Here is an 18,945-nt window from a genome sequence, read left to right as displayed (position 1 = left end):
GCTCTCAGCGCTGTGTCTCTGTGTGTGTCCAATTGCCCCTCCCCACCTAAAATCATCCTTTCTCCAGCCTGTGCTGCGAGGGATGGTGGTGGGTGGTGGATGATGGTGGGTGTGTTTCGCACCGCCGCTCTTTGTCTCTTGTGCGTGTGGTCACCCTGCCGCCGGACGTCAACCTTTGAATTTTTTTCTTTTCTCCTACACGCCTCATCCTCCCAACTCTTCCTCTCTCTACCAGTCGACTTCATCGCCGACTTGCTACCTGCGTGTCACTTTTCCTGTCGTCGACGCATCACTAGGAAACAAGAAAGGCCTTTTTCATAGCCTTTTTTCCCCTCCTTTTTTTTCTCCGTATTCTTTTTGGGCGACCACAGGTTCCCCGCCATCGCTTAGGGAAAAAAAATCAACCCCGCCATCAACCACAAACCACCGTCATCATGGTTTCCTCATCCAAGGAGAAGAGACTCGCCAAGAAGGCCGCCGAGGGCAAGGATAAGAAGAAGGGCTCTAAGAATGTCAGCACGACTGCCTCATCGGTGAACGGCGATGAGCCCGCCACCGGAAATGACGCAGAAGAGATCAAGCGCCTCGCCGACCAGATGGACAAGCACGGCATTTCTGACCGTGTCACCACTGGTGTCCTGTCCTCTACCCAGGCCAGCAGAGACGTAAAGATCACCAGTGCCTCCCTCGTCTTCCACGGTCGCGTCCTCTTCAACGATACCACCCTCGAGTTGTCCTACGGACGCCGATACGGTCTGTTGGGAGAGAACGGTTGCGGAAAGTCCACCCTTCTCAAGGCCATCGCCGCCCGCGAGTTCCCCATCCCTGAGCACATCGATATCTACCTTCTGAACGAGGGTGCTCCCCCCACCGAGCTCGGTGCCCTTGAGTGGGTTGTTACCGAGGCCGAGCGTGAAATGGATCGTCTCGACAGGATGGCCGAGAAGATTCTCGAGGACGAGGGTCCCGAGTCCCCTGTCCTTATGGACCTGTACGAGGTATGTTCCCCCTTGCCTCTCCTTGCCTAGACCTGGAAATCTAGACTTGAAAACCAAACATGCTCTAACAGCCTGGTAGCACATGGAGAAGATGGACCCCTCTACCTTCTCTACCCGCGCCTCCCTCATCCTGACGGGTCTGGGTTTCAACAAGGTCACCATCCACAAGAAGACAAAGGACATGTCTGGTGGCTGGAGAATGCGTGTCGCCCTTGCCAAGGCTCTGTTCGTCAAGCCCTCGCTGCTGTTGCTCGACGACCCCACTGCCCATTTGGATCTCGAGGCCTGCGTGTGGCTCGAGGAGTACCTCAAGAAGTGGGATCGTACCTTGGTCCTCGTTTCCCACTCCATGGATTTCCTCAACGGTGTCTGCAACACCATGGTCGACATGCGCGGCAAGCAGCTCCTCTACTACGGAGGTAACTACGACATCTACCACCGGACCCGTACCGAGCAGGAGACGAACCAGATGAAGGCCTACCAGAAGCAGCAGGACGAAATTGTGCACATCAAGAAGTTCATTGCTAGCGCTGGTACCTACGCCAACTTGGTCAGACAGGCAAAGTCTCGTCAGAAGATTCTCGACAAGATGGAGGCCGATGGCTTCATTCAGCCCGTCATCCCCGACAAGGTCTTCACTTTCCGTTTCGCCGACGTTGAGAAGCTTCCCCCTCCCGTCCTGTCTTTCGACGACGTTACCTTCTCCTACTCTGGCGACCCCAAGGACGACCTGTACCGCAACATCGATCTCGGTTTCGATATGGACTCCCGTACCGCCCTTGTCGGACCCAACGGTGTTGGCAAGTCTACCCTGCTGCGCCTGATGACCGGCAAGCTCTCCCCCACCGCCGGTTCCGTCACCCGCCACACTCACTTGAAGCTTGGTCTGTACTCCCAGCACAGCGCTGAGCAGCTCGACCTGACCAAGTCCGCTCTGGACTTCGTCCGTGAGAAGTACTCAGAGAAGTCTCAGGACTACCAGTACTGGCGCCAGCAGCTCGGCCGCTACGGACTTACTGGCGAGTCCCAGACCTCCCTGATCGGCACCCTGTCCGATGGACAGAAGTCCCGTATCGTCTTCGCCCTGCTCGCCATCGAGTCCCCCAACATGCTGTTGCTTGACGAGCCTACCAACGGTTTGGATATTCCCACCATCGACTCTCTGGCCGAGGCCATCAACGCTTTCTCTGGTGGTGTAATTGTCGTCTCCCACGACTTCAGGTAAGATTTCCTCCACTCGCGGACTTATAGACTCGATACTAATTATTACATAGACTTCTTGACAAGATTGCCAAGCAGATTCTCGTGTGCGAGGACCGGACCATCAAGCCCTGGGGCGACTCCATCGGAGCGTACAAGAACTACCTGCGCAAGAAGATGGTTTCTGCCGGCGCTGTTTAAAGTAGTTTCGGTGGCGAGACATTATTGGTTTCGGATGCATCTCCCTCTTCAGCGTATGGTTTCTTTCTCTCCCCGGGAGGAAAAATAGAACAAAAAAGTGTTTGTTCATGACTTTTATGAAAAAAAAGTGCCGCCATGACCGTCACGACCAGGCCGGATGGGGCTGCTGCGGAAACAAGGGAAACGGACAACCTATACCCCCCTTTCCCTCCCTCCAGACGGCGGAAACGGTGGGAAAAGAGATCGAAGCGGGCATGGGACGGCATCGAGGGAAGACATTGTCAGCATCCATCAGGGCGGCTGCTGGCACGGCATGGGATAGACAGATATCTGCAGCTGCGAACTTTTTTTTTTTCTTGTTTTCCATCGTCTTTGTGTAGATGACGAGGACAATAGAGGCCATGAGCCATTGTTTTGAGCAATAACAGTGCATATGTCATTGTCAAGTGAATGTGATGGATTACACATGCCAGGCTGAGTGCAAGGCTGTGGGAGCGAGACTGAGTTTGTAGTCATACCTAGATGCAGATGGGTTGGTAGACTATTAACGACGGATGAATGAGGAATATTGACATTGTCCAATTTCCCGAGATAACATAGCCATGACTTCCAACTTGCCTGTGATTAGGCAGAAGGGAGAAAGAGTTGGAGCAATGGACATTGGATGGTATTCCGCCACCCAAGAGTAGCTCGCGAATCACAGCATGGGAGTTGGAGAGCAAGATGAGGCCGAAGATGCACGTGATCTGGAATGGAGGAGAGCTCTGACCCGGCACCGGGTGGAACGGCTGTATTTCCAGAGTCACAGAACAGTGGAGCCAATCAGGTATCTGGGGAATGGCGGGATGGATGAGGTAAGCGAAGACGGGGCGGGCGTTGTTGGGCGGGAGATGGGTTTCTGGTTCGTGATGATATTGGCACCTTTTGTGACTTTGGTTTCAAGAACGTGATAGATGGCTTTTAGTCAGTGGAGGGTCTTGAGAGAAGGTTAATGATTAGGAAGAGTAATCATTGAGGTGGTTTCGGCCTTTCGTCCAGCGGAGAGACGGGAACATTTGGATGCACTAACAATTTCTACCAGGATGGATGATGAGTGATGAATGGGATGCCCCCATCCCAGGTCCCCTAATTACCTTTACCATGTTGCCCTTATTTTTGGTACTGCCAGGCACAGAGGCTAACTCAAGTGCGTCTGACGTCGCTGGAAATTGTCTCTTTCCTGGGATTTGGTAGAGACAGTTGTAGAGGTAATACATGAGGCAGCATATAAGATCGTGGACGATGAGAAGGGAAGCCAAGAGAGAGAAAACCATGGAGAAAAGGGGGAGGAAGGGGGGATGATGGTTTGACCCTGATTCCAAGGCCGTTGTCGTTGGGGAAGTGGGCGGGCAGAGATCAATTTGTTTTCGATTGGGGGCTGACGCTGCAGCAGGTTTCGGAGGGCGGGATTTTGGCAAGTCGTAGAAACCCACTCCGTGATCCATCATGAGGTAAGCTGCGATTATCGCCGGTGCGCACCAAATCGTTCTGTCCAGATCATCCTGCACTCATCTGGACTACCTTATCTTACCTGTGTGGGCGTGATGAGGCACCGGAGATATTTTTGCTTCAGATATTTGCACAGGATGCATTTTGAGGGTCAACCATCTGTTCTCTCAGCTGCATGAAGCTGGTTTATTTTTTTCGGACCCTGATTGCCGAGGTGGTGGTGAATTTGGATCATGTGGGCGGATTGAGGCCATTCCCAAGGGGGGGTTTGTGTGGGAGGACTATCCTTCGGGAGATGTGCCAAGAGGCAAGCAAAAAGGGTGTCTAATTGTTCTGACATCTCAAGAAATTTATCAGAGGCGGTTTCCTCGCGTGGATTACATAGTAAATGTGCTTCTTTACATTGCTTCTCTTGCATTCTCGCGGGCCGTTTTTTACGGCCTCTTTTGGCGTCTGAAAACGAAGGGAACGACGGGCGTTGGCCCTTGGGTCAGTGGGTGGTGGCCCAGAGCAGCCGAAGCGTGGGACGGGGAAGGCGGCTGAATTGCCTCACTGGTAGATGATGTGTTGTGTTGTACTTCACGGTGTAAAAAAGGCTGGAGGGACATAAAGGAACATAACCGTCTGGACTGAAGTGGGGGACTGGGCGGCCGGGGGCAAGGAAGGCACGAAGCAACCCAAGAGGCTCAGACGTGGCCCGGGATTGGCGGGAGCATCTGCGCTAAGCCCGAGTGAGCAGCCCGGTGGTGAGGTACCTGGACCGCGCCTGCACCCCTTTGGCGTGTGGGTGCAGGTGCACCTGTCCTTCGCGACTCACGAGTTTGACGGGAGTGACGAACCTACCCAAAATTGATGAAATCGGGGATCCTCACGGGAGAAGGAGTTGACAGGTCGCGCCTTCCCTGGGATCTGGGTGAGGACGCATAGGCAGGAGGCAGGCACACGATGTACCACCTGGGACGTACTTGCTTGATTCCTTTGGTTTCCATCTCATTGCAATTGCTCTTTCCCAGTTTAGTATTCATAACGCAGATAATGTACGTTGTTCATAGATGATTATTTCCATTTCATTTCATAGTGTCGAGGGACGGCATCGAGTACACATATGCAACGCATCGCATCGCAGCACATCACACTGACGATCTTCGGTTGGATCACGACGGCGGACGACTGGAGACAAGCCCAGAAAGTCTGGAACTGGAACTGGAACTGGAAGGGACGGACGGGGACGGGGTCTTCCACTCGTCTGCATCGGCATCGCCCTCACCCACCCCCATCCAATCCATCACCCAACCTTGGCTCAAGTTATTCACCCCTTCTCTCCAGTCTCGATCGCACACTCATCCATTCTCTTCCAGGTTGCTCTCTCTCTCTCTCTCTCTCTCTCTCTCTCTCTCTCTCTCTCTCTCTCGTGCATCAAAATCAGCCCGCCCACACCCCGATTCGCAAGACGCACTCATAATTCCTTGCCTCCCCTCTTCCCACCTTAACGTTGACGAATACACCACTCATGCGATATTCCTCACCTCAATTTACCATCGTCAATCATCACCACTAGCACGATACGTTCCCCACAACGGCTTCCGAAGGCATCGTTCCCACCATCATCACGACGGCCTCTTCTCACATACGTACACATAACACACCCACGTACAGTTCCAGCTCCAAATCCAGCCCAGCTAGCTTCATTCCAAGACACACCCGGCGATACCGCCCAGCCAAGGGCCCAAGACAGCAGCCAGAGCCAATGCCGCAAAAGTAACACGGACTGTGGACATCCTCCCCAAGACACAAGGCTCAAGCATCTCCAATACTCCACCCGCGCAGACTCAACCCTGCTTTGCCTGCGCGCCCATCCATCCATCCATCCATCGCATCGCAGTCTGCGAAGCCGAACCTGGGCCACCACCACAACCACCACCACCCGTTCTGCTGGCCTGACCACCTCTCGTTTCTCGTTTCCCTCTCGCTCTCTTCTCGTGTCAGAGGGACAGGTCATCCTCCACCCCATCCTCATCCACGTTCCCCCCGACTTTAGCTCCGACTTTCGCACTCCATACCACCAGAACTCTCGATCCGACACACAAATCCATCATCGCCACCCACTCCTCCCACCGATTCTTCGGTTCCTCGGTCGACCCGCTCATTTCAACATTGCCGCCAACACCGCGAATAGCATCACCGTCCACCGCCATCACCATTTCCCACCGAACCCCATACCACGGTACCACCAATTCTTGATTCACACCCCCCTGCACCTCCCCACGACGCCAACTTCCGACTCCACGTCCTTTTTTCGCGATCCGCCTCACTTGCTTCACTCCTGGCGAAACCCCCAACGCGTAACCCAATCACCTCCCCTCGATTGTCCACCACCCATTCTGCTCTGCACATGGGTCCGCGATCCTCGCTGTAGTCATCAATCCCCTCTTCCCCTTCCCCTTCCCTTCCCCTTCCCTCTCCTTTCTTCCCTCCTTCTAACCTAACCCCCTCCCCCCACTGCATCGTCTTGCTACGAGCGCCATCCACGTACAAGCCGAGCAGGGTCCTGCGACAACGACGCCATCGCCGCATCCCGCCACGATGGACCACCCTAAAGACTTCCGCTCGACGGTCCTGCAGGCGCCCTCCCGTCACGACGACCGCGACGACGACCGCGACGACGACCGTGATCGCGACCGCCGCCGCCATCGCGACATCATGAATCCGACGCCCGGCAGCACGCGCCATTCGGGCTTCAGCTTGCGATCGCCTACCCAGTCCGAGTATCATCATCCTCCACACTCGTCCTACTCGTCGCCCAAAGCAGCGTCGTCAACGTCCCATGCGCTCCCTCATCACTCACCGCGATCCCATCAGTCGGGCTTGTCGCATCCGAATACTTACTCCTCTTTATCGGCATCCGGCGGTCCGCTTGCGCCCTCGCTGCCCGCGCTCGGCGGTGCCAGCAGCAGCTCGGGAACTGGACATCATCAAGCTCCGCCGTTGTCGCCGTTGCACCCCCCGAGCGGATACTACCCGCCACCCGAGTCCCATCAGACGCGCGAGAAGCCTGCTACGAGCAGCTATTACGACCCGTTGACTGACACTACAAGAGAAAGGAGGGTGTCTGACGCAGGGTGGAACAATAATGCGGCCAATGGCTCGCCCAAGGTAAGAAATAATTCCGTAATTTTGTCATTTATGATTCAACTGCCATGGTGGCATTGCATTGGTGTATATACGATGCAATGCTGCTTGGTGTATTCTTGTGTTTGCTACTGCTTCTTGTCCCGGTTCTGTAATGTTCTTCCCCATCGTCACCTCCCAAGAAGCTCCTCCATGTCATCATTCCAAGCTCCCCCTGGTCCTCTTCCTCGTGTACCGTAGCCAAACAGCAGTACCTAGCAGCAGCAGCAGCACCAGAGACAGCAACAGGAGCAATCAAGGAGACCTGTTTGGCCATGCTCGATTGCTGTCTGTGCTCTAGATCTTTTTAGTGGCCACACTGGTGCTGGTGCTGGTGTGGTGTTGGAGGTTGTGCTTACGCCCGTCTTTGTACCCTTTGCTCCCATCCCCCATCCGGATTTTCGGAGACGATGGTGTGGAGAGGAGAGGAGAGGAGAGGACGCAGCGGAGCAGGCGTAAGGATACACACGCTGCACAGAGCTCAGACGAGGAAGAGGACGGCGATATGGGGGAGAAACAGAGAGATTGGGAGGAGAGCAACAGAAACAGCAGCAGTGCCGCTGGATAAGAAACACCGCGGAATGCTTGGATCCCCTATTGTTCACGGCTTCAATGACACCGGCGTCCCCCAGTTTTTTCCCTTGCAACTTTGGCACCTTTTTTTTTTTCCTCTCGTCTCTCTCTTCCCTTTCCTTTCCCTTCCCCGTCTCTCTTGTAGTCCGTCGCCTCGCCCGTGTCGTGGCGCTACCTCATTCACGTTCCGTATCCATACACAGTACACCCGTCTATCTATCTCGATCCATCAATTCCCATCCCTTTCTTTTTTTCCTTTTCCTTTTCCTTTTCTATCTTCCTTTCCACCTTGACGCTTTTCTTCCCTTTCCACACCCCCAATACGCGGCAGAGGCAGCACCACCAGCATCTGCACCTGCACCCAGCACCGGCAGCCACTTTCTCTCTCGCCCATCTCCAACTTTACCCGAGGGACAGAGAAAAATCCCAACCAACCCAAACCTCAACCCAAATTTTAATTTCATCGTGGCCACCACCATTCCTTCGCCTTGACTAATTTTTTCCTTCTTTCATCATCAAACAGACCGCACGTGACCCCTACGGCAACTACTCCCAACCCGAGCCGGCATCTCGAGACTCGCACGCGTATTATAAGAACGGCAGCGCAGGATACACGTCGCCCTCAGCAGCCAACTTCCCCCCGAGAAGTCCGCGATCCCATTCACATTCGCACTCCCACTCCCACTCTCATCAACCACCTGCCCGTTCCATCAGCCCATCCATCAGGGCAACGCCGCATATGACGTCTCCCAGTCTGCGGCATGCTGCCTCGCCCAGCATGCATGCATCTTCCAATGGTGGCGCCGCCGCGTCTCTGCCTCCTCTGGGCAAGGCCGAGCCTTCTCCCTTGAAAGCTCCTGCGAGTGTCAGTATCACTGCAATTGATTACCCTGATAGAGTGGGAACTAACTTTCCGCCACAGACTCCCAGCCGCGCCGACCCCATGTCGTTCTCCAACATTCTCTCGAGTGCCGAGCCCGTCTCGAAACCAAAGTCAAAATCACCGCCACCCGTCGAGGAAAAGGAAAAGGAGAAGGAAAGGGAAAAGGAGAAGGAGAAGGAGAAAGAGAAGACTGTCGAGCCCAAGCCCGACCGTGAGAAGCCCCGCTCCGTCGACCCTCCCGTCAAGACCGAGCGCAGCGAGCGCGAAGCCGAGATCGAGCTCCGACCGGAGCCTGCCAAGGAGAGATCCAGCACTCCCCTGGCCCGTAAGGAGAGAAAGGAGCGAGTACCTAGAAAGCCAAAGTCGAGAGCTTCCGATATCAGAGATGCCGAATCCACTCCTAAGAGCAGCCGCCGTGCTTCGTCCAAACTCGAGACACCGACGCCTCGCATCCCCTCCAAGCGTCAGGCCAATGGCCAGCCGAAGCAAAAAACCCTCCCTGCTGATAAGGAAAAGAAGGTTACGGATTTACTTGCTAAGCTCGATGCCGATGCCGACGACCTTACCGACTCTGAATTTTCTGCGGATCGTGCCGAGTACCAAGAAAGCGGCAACAAGCGACGTCGCCTCTTGCAAGATAAGGACAGCAATCGCAACGTCGAGCGACGCGACGAGTTTTCAAGAGAGATGGGCCGCCGGCTCGGCACTCACGCCCACCTCGGCAAACGCCGTTACGATGACATCTACTACGAGGAGGCCATGAATGAGGTCAGAGAACGTGAGCTCTTTGCCGAGAAGGAACGCAAGAAGGACATGCAGCGCAAACGTCGTCGTGAAAAGTCCATGGCTGTCACCATGGAGCAGCAGAAGCTGGCCCTGGAGCGCGCACGATTGGCCGAAGACGAGACCGAAAAGGCGAAGCACCTGCGGGATGCCGAGCGTGCTAACAAAAAGGCTCTGCAAACGAAGCTGATTCTCCAAAAGGGTATCAAGGGCCCCGCTCGCAACCTTGTCGAACTCAATCTCGACGGAGGCACCATGGCCACCTTCCAAGCATCCGACATGGAGCCCGGCACGAAGCCCAAGGGCAAGGGTCGCAGCGGTCCTCGACCAAAGAAGTCGAAGGAGCAGAAGCAGGCCGAGAAGGACGCTGCAGAGGCTGCGCAGGCCGCCATCGACGCCGGCGAGGAGCTCCCGATCAAGGAAGAGGGCAAGATCCGCATCAAGTTCAACAAGAAGGCCAAGGATAAGGATAAAGAGAAGAACAAGGACAAGGATGTGGACCAGGACGAGCCCGACGTCGAGGTCGAAGGCGACGGCGACGTCGACATTGACGAAGACACCATTGTCGAGCCTGTCAAGGAGAAGAAGGAGCGCAAGAGCAAGAAGGAGAAGAAGGAAAAGAAGGAAGAGAAGCCCGAGGAGCCTCCTAACAAGGACGCCAAGTTCGAGACCAAGGGCTTCCTCCAGATTTACGACCAAATTTGGCGCGACCTCGCCCGCAAAGATGTCTCCAAGACCTACAAGATGGCGGCCGAGTCGTACCAGACCAAGGCGTCCAACCTTAAGAAGACAGCCATTCTCGCGTCCAAGGAGGCCAAGAGGTGGCAGCTGCGGACGAACAAGGGCACCAAGGATCAGCAGGCCCGTGCCAAGCGTGTCATGCGTGACATGATGGGCTTCTGGAAGCGCAACGAGCGCGAGGAGCGCGATCTCAGAAAGGCTGCTGAGAAGCAGGAGATTGAGAACGCTCGCAAGGAAGAAGCCGAGCGCGAAGCTGCCCGCCAGAAGAGAAAGCTCAACTTCCTCATCTCGCAGACTGAGCTGTACTCCCATTTCATCGGCAAGAAGATCAAGACGGACGAGGTCGAACGCAGTACCGATAACCCCGAGATTGCCGCTGAGAACAAGGGCGAATCTGCGCATAACAAGCATCTCGACATCGCCGAACCGACAGGACCTTTGGGTGCCAAGGTTACCGACTTTGAAAACCTCACCTTTGAGGAGGAAGACGAGGAAAATCTCCGCGCAGCAGCTGTGGCCAATGCTCAGAACGCCATCGCCGAGGCGCAGAGAAAGGCGAGAGCTTTCAACGAGCCCGAGGGTCCCGATATGGACGACGAGGGCGAGATGAACTTCCAGAACCCTGCCGGCATGAGCGATGTCGCCATCGAGCAGCCCAAGCTCATCAACGCGCAGCTCAAGGAGTACCAGCTCAAGGGTCTCAACTGGCTCGCCAACCTGTATGAGCAAGGTATCAACGGCATTCTCGCCGACGAGATGGGTCTCGGAAAGACGGTTCAGTCTATCTCCGTCATGGCCTACCTCGCGGAGAAATACGATATCTGGGGTCCGTTCCTTGTCGTCGCGCCTGCGTCTACCCTTCACAACTGGGAACAGGAAATCCGAAAGTTCGTCCCCGAGTTCAAGATTCTGCCGTACTGGGGCTCTGCCGGTGACCGAAAGGTGCTGCGAAAGTTCTGGGACCGCAAGCACACCACCTACAAGAAGGATGCGTCGTTCCATGTCTGTATCACGTCGTACCAGCTTGTCGTCTCTGATGTGGCCTACTTCCAGAAGATGAAGTGGCAGTACATGATTCTCGACGAGGCGCAGGCCATCAAGAGCTCTCAGAGTTCGAGATGGAAGAGCTTGCTCAACTTCCATTGCCGTAACCGTCTCTTGCTTACTGGTACTCCCATCCAGAACAACATGCAGGAACTGTGGGCCTTGCTCCATTTCATCATGCCCTCACTTTTCGATTCTCACGATGAGTTCAGCGAGTGGTTCTCCAAGGATATCGAGTCGCACGCACAGAGTAACACGAAGCTCAACGAGGATCAGCTCAAGCGTCTGCACATGATTCTAAAGCCATTCATGTTGCGTCGTATCAAGAAGCATGTCCAGAAGGAGCTTGGAGACAAGATCGAGGAGGACGTCTACTGCGACCTCACCTACAGACAACGCGCCATCTACAGCAACCTCCGGAACCAGATCAGCATCATGGATCTCATCGAGAAGGCTACAACGGGTGACAATGACGACTCAGGAACCCTCATGAACCTCGTCATGCAATTCCGAAAGGTTTGCAACCATCCCGACTTGTTTGAGAGAGCCGACACGACGTCTCCGTTTTCGTTCGGCTATTTCGCGGAGACGGCTTCCTTCGTCAGAGAGGGCAACAACGTGGCAGTTGGCTACTCTACTCGCAACTTGATCGAGTACGAGTTGCCTCGTCTCCTCTGGAGACAGGATGGCAGGCTGTACAAGGCCGATCGCGGCAACTTGAAGGCTGGTTGGCGTAACAAGACTCTGCAGCACATGATGAACGTCTTCAGCCCAGAGCACATCCGCGACAGTCTGGAGGGATCCGACGCCTTCTCCTTCCTGCGCTTCGCTGATACCAGCCCGGCTGAAGTCTACCAGGCTAGCCACCAGGACGTCTTTACTCGCGCCGTTGAGCTGTCGCAGAAGAAGGATCGCTTGCCAGTCATGAAGATCGCTTACGACGATCCCGAGGACTCCAACTTCACACCCGCTCATGCCATGTTCAAAATCGCTGTCCGCAACAACAGACAGCCTTTGGCTGACATCACTCAAGAGGGCATCATGGCTAAACTCATGAACGTGGCCCGAGAGGAGTATGTCGACAGCGGCCTGGGACGCTTGGAACAGGCCGGTCGCCCGCGCGCCTCGGCGCCACCCATTGAGGTGAGCTGCTGCAGCCGTGGAACTGCTCTGGAGACGGAAGGCATCCTATTCAACAGGTCCATGCGCAAGAGCCTGTTTGGCCCGACGGTTCAAGAAGAACGTGCAATGGTTACTGAGAAGCTGCCCTTTGACCGGTTCCCGCCGCGAAAGCTGCTGCCTGCGCCGGACAACGAGAAGAAGAAGTTCAACAACATTGCGACTCCGTCAATGCGCCGTTTTGTTACTGACAGCGGCAAACTGGCCACTCTCGACAAGTTGTTGACTAGACTCAAGGCCGAGGGCCATCGTGTGCTGCTCTACTTCCAGATGACTCGCATGATCGACCTGATGGAGGAGTATCTGACGTACCGCAACTACAAGTACTGCCGACTCGATGGTTCGACCAAGCTCGAGGACAGAAGAGATACTGTCGCCGACTTCCAGACTCGTCCCGAGATCTTCATCTTCCTTCTGTCGACCCGTGCCGGTGGTCTCGGTATCAACCTTACTTCTGCCGACACCGTCATCTTCTACGACTCGGATTGGAACCCTACGATTGATTCGCAGGCCATGGATCGAGCTCACAGACTGGGTCAGACCCGGCAGGTTACCGTGTATCGCCTCATTACTAAGGGCACGATTGAGGAGCGTATCCGGAAGCGTGCCATGCAGAAGGAAGAGGTGCAGCGTGTCGTTATCCAGGGAGGTGGTGCCAGTGTTGACTTCTCTGGCCGCCGTGCTCCTGAGAACCGCAACCGCGATATTGCCATGTGGCTTGCCGATGACGAGCAGGCTGAGATGATTGAGCAGCGTGAGAAGCAAATGCTCGAGGCCGGCGATTTCGACAAGCCTGAAAAGAAGAAGAAGACGACGAAGCGCAAGCGGGTGGTTAACGAGGATGTCAGCCTCGACGAGATGTACCACGAGGGCAAGTTGTTCGCTACCCATCCTGAGCACAAAGATACTAACAGATTCACAGGCGAGGGTAACTTTGACGACAACCGCAACGGAGCCAACGGAACCTCGGGTACCGCCACGCCTGTAGCTGCCGAGCCCGAAGCGAAGGGAGCCAAGAAGCAACGCAGAGGCGGCGGCAAGAAGGCCAAGACCTTAAAACAGAGACTCGCCCTTGCCGACGGACAAGTCTAGTCCCGTCGTCGACCGGCCGTCTGATTCGCATACAAGACGACGATAGATAACGAGAGGTCACTCGTAGCGCACAGATGCGCGGAAAACGGAGGTATCGATTGTAGCAATATGGTTTATGGTGGGAACACGCTGGGCGCGCGTGAGATATGCCTGGCGTCGGAGTGGACACGCGATTTGCATCAAGACGACGGTCGCGGCTATTATTATGGATGGATGCCGCGACTCGTTTGTTAGACTTTACAAAAAAGCTTCAGTATGTTTGTATTCTTTCTATTTCTCGCGAGGTTGGGATGGGTTTGTGGGTTCTGGTGGTTCGACTCTAGACAATCTTGTTCTCGCGTGGGGGGTTCTTCATAACGGCAATCCCCGAGACACAAGGTGGATGGCGGCATTCAGATTGAGTTGTACGAGGCCTCGGGTCGTTCGAACCCGATGAAGCGTGTATTAGTACTACCTTTAGACGAATGAAGTCGCTTCCGAGATGAAAGTCGTATGACTTTGTTGATTGTGATGGCGAAGGTGAAGGTGATGGGCTGCCCGGGACCTTGCCGATGTCTCATGGGTCAACAGTGACAGATAATACCGGATAAGTACATATGATTCAATGCCGTGATAAAGGAGCAAATGAAACATGTTGCGGCAGGATGTTTGCAGATTTCTCGTGAAGAGATCCGCGATCGTGTGAGACAAGGCAAGATAAGCGGCCGTTTCGGCACCCCAGTGGAGGGCTCCTGAGATTGAGACATTTGACGACGCCGTTGACTTGTGCGAGTCTGTTGCGGACGACCGCATGCGGGTATTAGGATGATTTCATCATTTCGTTCAGGGGGTTGTCGAGATTGCTTGAGACTTAGAATAAGATGGGACATGAGTGCTGTGTTTGTCAAATCTCATAGATCTGCGTCTACCATTTCTCCTGAGTCCTAATGTGTGCACGAAGTTGATGCTCACATGCCCGCCCATATATCGACACCGTCAATCCTCCACATGTAGTCGAACCCGGCCCTGAGTAGACCGCATACGCCCGCCACGAAACAAATACTCCACCTACCTACTGCCACGATGCCGTCCGCTCCCTTTCCAGACCACGGTGACGCGCCCCTGGAACCGATTATATCGATGCTAGCGACGTACCTTGACCTCGCATCGCCCCCTTCCTCTTCTCTCCCCTTTTCGGCCAACGATGACGACAACAAGGGCGAATCCAACAACAGCAGCGCCTTATCGCAAGCCGTCGCTGCGGCATACACCAAAATCCCCACCTTCATGTCCCGCTTCTCCATCCACGACGCGCCCTCGTTCCTCCGCTTCGCCAACGATTTGTTAACGTGGGTTCCGAGCGAGGGGTGTGAAGGGCGGGATATCTACGATGTGCTTTGTATGTTTTACTTTGTGCTGGGACAAAAGCCTCTGGGTTCGCTACAGGCGAGGATCGTCCCGGGAGGGACTGGTGATGGAAAGGGATGTGGGAGGAAGACACATGCGAGTTGGTTGTCGGATTGGATTGTCGTCTACGCGCAGATGATTGGATCGTGGATGGATTCGAGCGAATCTTTGACGGAGGAGAGTTTGGAGACGTTTTGGAGGTGTGGGCGGCATAATCTCCACGAGGCTGAGGTTCCTGAGGGGGGGTTTCGGAGCTTTAATGAGTTTTTTGGGAGGAGGTTGAAGGTTGGGGTTAGGAGTGTTGAAGGGGTTGGGGAGGATGGGGTTATTGTTTATCCTGCTGATTGTAAGCTTGCTGGGGCGGAGGAAGGTGAAGGTGAGGGTGGTGAGGGAGGAGCAGGTGGTGGTGGTGGTGGGATTGTGGAGGTTGAGAGGGGGGGTGTTGTGAGGATTAAGGGGCTGCCTTGGACTATTGGGGAGTTGTTGGGTGGTGAGGGTGAAGGAAGAGTAGGCGGAGGGTACGAAGGGTTTGAGGGGGGGATATGGATGCATGCGTTCTTGAATACGTATAACTATCATCACGTACATGCCCCTGTGTCGGGGAGGGTTGTTGAAGCGAGGAAAGTTAGAGGGCTGGCTTGTTTCGAGGTTGTCGTTGAAGAGGGGGAGAAGGGGGCAACTTGCCGCCGAGTCGAAGATACCTCAGAACGAAAGGGAGAAAGGGTATTGACGGCGCCCAACACGCCAGGTTACCAATTCCTCCAAACCAGAGGCGTTGTCATCATCGAGAACACCCTCCTGGGGAAGGTCGCGGTCTTGCCTATCGGTATGGCCATGGTTTCTTCCGTCAGGTTGAGTGTAAAGGTTGGCGATGTGGTGGAGAAGGGGGATGAGATTGCGGGCTTTGCGTTTGGGGGGAGTGATGTGATTTGTGTTTTTGAGAGGAGGGCTGGGTTGAGGGCTGAGGATTTTGTGAGGAGTCCACCGGGGGAGGGGGAGTGGTCGAGGTATGGGAGTGTTTTGGCGAAGGTTCATTGAGCTACTCAATCAAGTAAGAGGAGAGGTTATGTATCATCGACGGAGCATAGAGAAACCAGTTATCTTGTTCTCATCCACGCCACGGATCGAGGAGACTGTATGGTTTGAGAATGGGCATGACCAAGAGTTCCGCCATCGGAACATTCATCTCGCGGCTTCTTGCCATGAATTTCTTTTGGTCATCCATGTCTTCATGGCTGGAGGCATCATCATAAGACTCATTGTGGCCACTTATAGAAGTTTGTGCACATGCCCCCGTCACCTAGCATTTGTTATGATCAATGGCAGCAAATTAATGGGTGTTGAATATGATGACGGCAAAGTAAAAGCCCAAAAGATACTTGCATGAATGAACTACTTGTGGAGGGGTTCTATCGTTTAACTTAGCATCGGAGGCTTAGGCAGACAAAAACAACTACAATGATCAGGGGAGCTGATATGGCCCACTCTGGTATGTCGAATACCGTCGGCACGAATGGGAATATCGTGAGGAAGCCCCAGATCAGAAGCGTCCAAAGTAAAGATGAATAAAGTAGCAAACGAAGCTTTGAAATTCGCCGTTCGTCAATATAGATGCCAACTGCCACAACGATAAAGCAATTGCATAGGCTGAACCCCGATACTGGGAACATATGCCGCAATATCTCAAACGGAAAAAGGCCAGGCCTATTCCCCAAAAGATACAGGAACATGGACACTGCTGGGCCAAAGCACTGTATGCAAATTAGCCAAATAAGTAGCGTGAACCAACGCGACCTTGTGACGTAGACATGCTGTGAAGCCCTCACATCTATTTGGCCTGATCTCATTAAGACATTCTGATTAAAACAATGAATAATCGCTCCATCAGTTTCAAGCGGTGTGAGTGATGGCTGATCCTGGGGCAGTGTGGCTACTGTTTCGACGACTTCGTGACTCGCTGGAATCTGTTCAAATTCTTCCAGACTTATCGCTTCAAATCAGTTTTTGTTGTATCTAAGAGTTCGTCCTTCCCCAGACCATTGATGCCGGAGTTCCGCTTCAACTTCGCGAAGAACTTCGGAAATTAAATCTGGTTGATCGGAACTAGTTCTCTGATGTGACGTAACAATCCCTGGTCTAGTATCAGTTTGGCTTGCTCTTACTTCTCATCCTCATATTCGGATTCTGGCTTCGTACCGCTTTGACGGATGATCAACGATGGAAGCAGCTGTTGGATGCATTCCACAGCCTCTTCGCGTCTAGGGAGCTGCTTTCTCATCGTGACAGTTGGTAGGAATGACATGAAAACCGCTACAACCGGACCCAGTAAAAGGAAGACCGGCAAGACTTAACCGAAGCTCCAAGTGTTTTCTGAGTCTCCGACCTCACCATCTGTTCGGGCTAACCAAAGTCGCAACGTGGCCCATAAGGCAGACATGACAAGCAAAAAGACCTAAGTTGCAGAAATATGTTAGGGTTCGGCTGTTTATTGGCCGAGTACAGTGACGAAGGAGAAAGTGACTCACATCAGCCAGTTCAGATACAGCGGCTTCCATGTAGATCTTAGCGACCAAATAACCTGTAATCATCAAGTCCAAAGGCCGAAGGACGGATAGTAGTTTCCCGATCAATGAAATTTTTTCGAAACGTCGACAACTCATTGCTGTGGCCATGATACCAGAAGTCGCCCAAAGGCCAATTTTCTCTCTTAAGGACTCTCTTGTGATCCTTGAGACAGTGCGGGAAAGTTTGGCCATGCGACCGAGTAAGCTCGCAATTAATATAACGATCGAAAAGATGAACAGCTGATGATTCGTAGTCGAAGTGACTGTCCCTTTGGGCCGTGATCCGTAGCTGAAGTCCCTGAAGTCGCTGAGGTTGAAGTCAGGTGTGAGGGGCCCGTCCGTATTACCTGAAGGCTCGACAGTTTGGTCCATGTGGGCCCAGAATTCATATGCCATTTCTTGTGTAAAAAAGCAGCGGGCATTGGAAGAAGGGAAGATCGAATTCGAGAAGCTGTTTCCATCATCTGACCATGTAAAAAATAACCCGTCGGCACCATTGCAACTATCAATCCCACCCATAGGATGGCCATGAAGGCTAGTCTATAGTTGCGCTGTGTACGATTTCGATAAAAATAGCCTCGAAGAGCTGACAAACAAGCGGCGTGTGTAATACTCGAAAACCAAGCGAGATAGCAAACGATCTGCCAGTGATATACTGACACATAGCATGTCAGGCTCACAAAACTGCTAAAGAGTATGCCAAGGCCGGTGAGAAGTTTTACATCGCACAAAGTTAGAAGAATCTATTTAAGCATAGCCAGTTCTTGGGTGAAGCCACAATTATGGGGGGTTGGCGTGGTTGAACCAGCCCGGGGGCTTTCGATGAGGGCACTGGGTAAAATCATGTCTATCATGAGGCGATCATACCTTGGTCATGGCCAAGTTGCAGCCAGCGCGGCGACCAAATAATCGACGACAGCATGAAAACGTATTAGTAACCATTATGTTGGGCTTCCAGATATGCTTTCGACTGTGCCTGCGGTGTTGATGTTGATTATCGAAGGGATCAACGCTTGGGTCGAAGATCAAGCAGTAGCGTATGCATATCAGCAACACTGCCAGCCAAGCTGTCCCAAGAAACCCGATCATTACCTATATCACATGGAAACAATCAGTTAGCTGTGACGCTTTGAAACTCCAGTGAACTGATCGAGCCATCTTGTTTCCACCATGAGTTACCTTACCCCAATTCCGTCGACATCTGGATTGGGCTGCAGCTCGTCAGGGAAATGCCAACAGCTCTGATAGCAAACCGCCTCTGTGGCCTCATCCTTTTGGTAAATATGATTAGCCAGGGTAGTATCCATCGGGTTGAATGTCTGGTGTTGATGCTGAGAACAAGAAACTGAAGTGAACAGGTAGGAACTAAAGCCACCTGCTGCGGATTAGATGTCGTCTCACTGGCCAGGAGAGAAAGAATCAGGCAGAAGTCCAAGTCATATTAAGAGGAAATCTTGAGACGTACCTGTTCTTCTCACTGATGTGTGATCCAGGACCCTTAAGAGCCTGCAGGGCAACAGTCGCAATGTGACACAAATTATACCCAGAAGACATGGATGGGAGGCGAATGTTGTTTGATTGGAGAATTCCGTGGCTCTGTACGCCAGTTTCAGTGCACAGGACTTATGTTAGACGTGCTAGGAAA

At 53.5% G+C, this 18,945-nt stretch overlaps 8 protein-coding genes across 8 annotated transcripts; 4 read left to right on the top strand and 4 right to left on the bottom strand.

The window, feature by feature from the left end:
* The first annotated feature begins 36 nt into the window (after nt 1–36).
* BDP81DRAFT_94226 (uncharacterized protein) lies at nt 37–367 on the top strand. The gene has a single exon (XM_060596514.1). The coding sequence runs from the start codon at nt 100–102 to the stop codon at nt 319–321; it is 222 nt and encodes a 73-aa protein (XP_060451149.1). The 5' UTR covers nt 37–99; the 3' UTR covers nt 322–367.
* BDP81DRAFT_417361 (P-loop containing nucleoside triphosphate hydrolase protein) lies at nt 37–2,821 on the top strand. Its single transcript, XM_060589613.1, has 3 exons — nt 37–998; nt 1,078–2,219; nt 2,273–2,821. Exons 1-3 carry the CDS (start codon nt 435–437, stop codon nt 2,397–2,399), a joined length of 1,833 nt encoding a protein of 610 aa, XP_060451148.1. The 5' UTR covers nt 37–434; the 3' UTR covers nt 2,400–2,821.
* A 603-nt stretch (nt 2,822–3,424) lies between these two features.
* Nucleotides 3,425–3,716, bottom strand: BDP81DRAFT_417359 (uncharacterized protein). The gene has a single exon (XM_060589612.1). The coding sequence runs from the start codon at nt 3,710–3,712 to the stop codon at nt 3,464–3,466; it is 249 nt and encodes an 82-aa protein (XP_060451147.1). The 5' UTR covers nt 3,713–3,716; the 3' UTR covers nt 3,425–3,463.
* A 1,622-nt stretch (nt 3,717–5,338) lies between these two features.
* Nucleotides 5,339–5,884, bottom strand: BDP81DRAFT_417357 (uncharacterized protein). Its single transcript, XM_060589611.1, has one exon. It carries the CDS (start codon nt 5,749–5,751, stop codon nt 5,410–5,412), a length of 342 nt encoding a protein of 113 aa, XP_060451146.1. The 5' UTR covers nt 5,752–5,884; the 3' UTR covers nt 5,339–5,409.
* On the bottom strand, nt 5,864–6,534 carry BDP81DRAFT_417356 (uncharacterized protein). The gene has a single exon (XM_060589610.1). It carries the CDS (start codon nt 6,459–6,461, stop codon nt 6,066–6,068), a length of 396 nt encoding a protein of 131 aa, XP_060451145.1. The 5' UTR covers nt 6,462–6,534; the 3' UTR covers nt 5,864–6,065.
* A 517-nt stretch (nt 6,535–7,051) lies between these two features.
* On the bottom strand, nt 7,052–7,572 carry BDP81DRAFT_417355 (uncharacterized protein). The gene has a single exon (XM_060589609.1). The coding sequence runs from the start codon at nt 7,330–7,332 to the stop codon at nt 7,069–7,071; it is 264 nt and encodes an 87-aa protein (XP_060451144.1). The 5' UTR covers nt 7,333–7,572; the 3' UTR covers nt 7,052–7,068.
* A 572-nt stretch (nt 7,573–8,144) lies between these two features.
* Nucleotides 8,145–13,578, top strand: BDP81DRAFT_94206 (SNF2 family N-terminal domain-containing protein). Its single transcript, XM_060596513.1, has 3 exons — nt 8,145–8,493; nt 8,551–13,129; nt 13,181–13,578. The coding sequence occupies exons 1-3, from the start codon at nt 8,368–8,370 to the stop codon at nt 13,348–13,350; spliced, it is 4,875 nt and encodes a 1,624-aa protein (XP_060451143.1). The 5' UTR covers nt 8,145–8,367; the 3' UTR covers nt 13,351–13,578.
* An 840-nt stretch (nt 13,579–14,418) lies between these two features.
* BDP81DRAFT_366173 (phosphatidylserine decarboxylase-domain-containing protein) lies at nt 14,419–15,774 on the top strand (the record flags this gene model as incomplete). Its single annotated transcript, XM_060586517.1, has 1 exon — nt 14,419–15,774. Exon 1 carries the CDS (start codon nt 14,470–14,472, stop codon nt 15,772–15,774), a length of 1,305 nt encoding a protein of 434 aa, XP_060451142.1. The 5' UTR covers nt 14,419–14,469.
* Nucleotides 15,775–18,945: the final 3,171 nt, after the last annotated feature.

The sequence above is a fragment of the Colletotrichum phormii genome (assembly GCF_030913505.1).
Source record: "Colletotrichum phormii strain CBS 102054 chromosome Unknown BDP81scaffold_2, whole genome shotgun sequence".
NCBI lineage: Eukaryota > Fungi > Ascomycota > Sordariomycetes > Glomerellales > Glomerellaceae > Colletotrichum > Colletotrichum phormii.
This window is presented reverse-complemented; position numbering and strand designations above follow the sequence as displayed.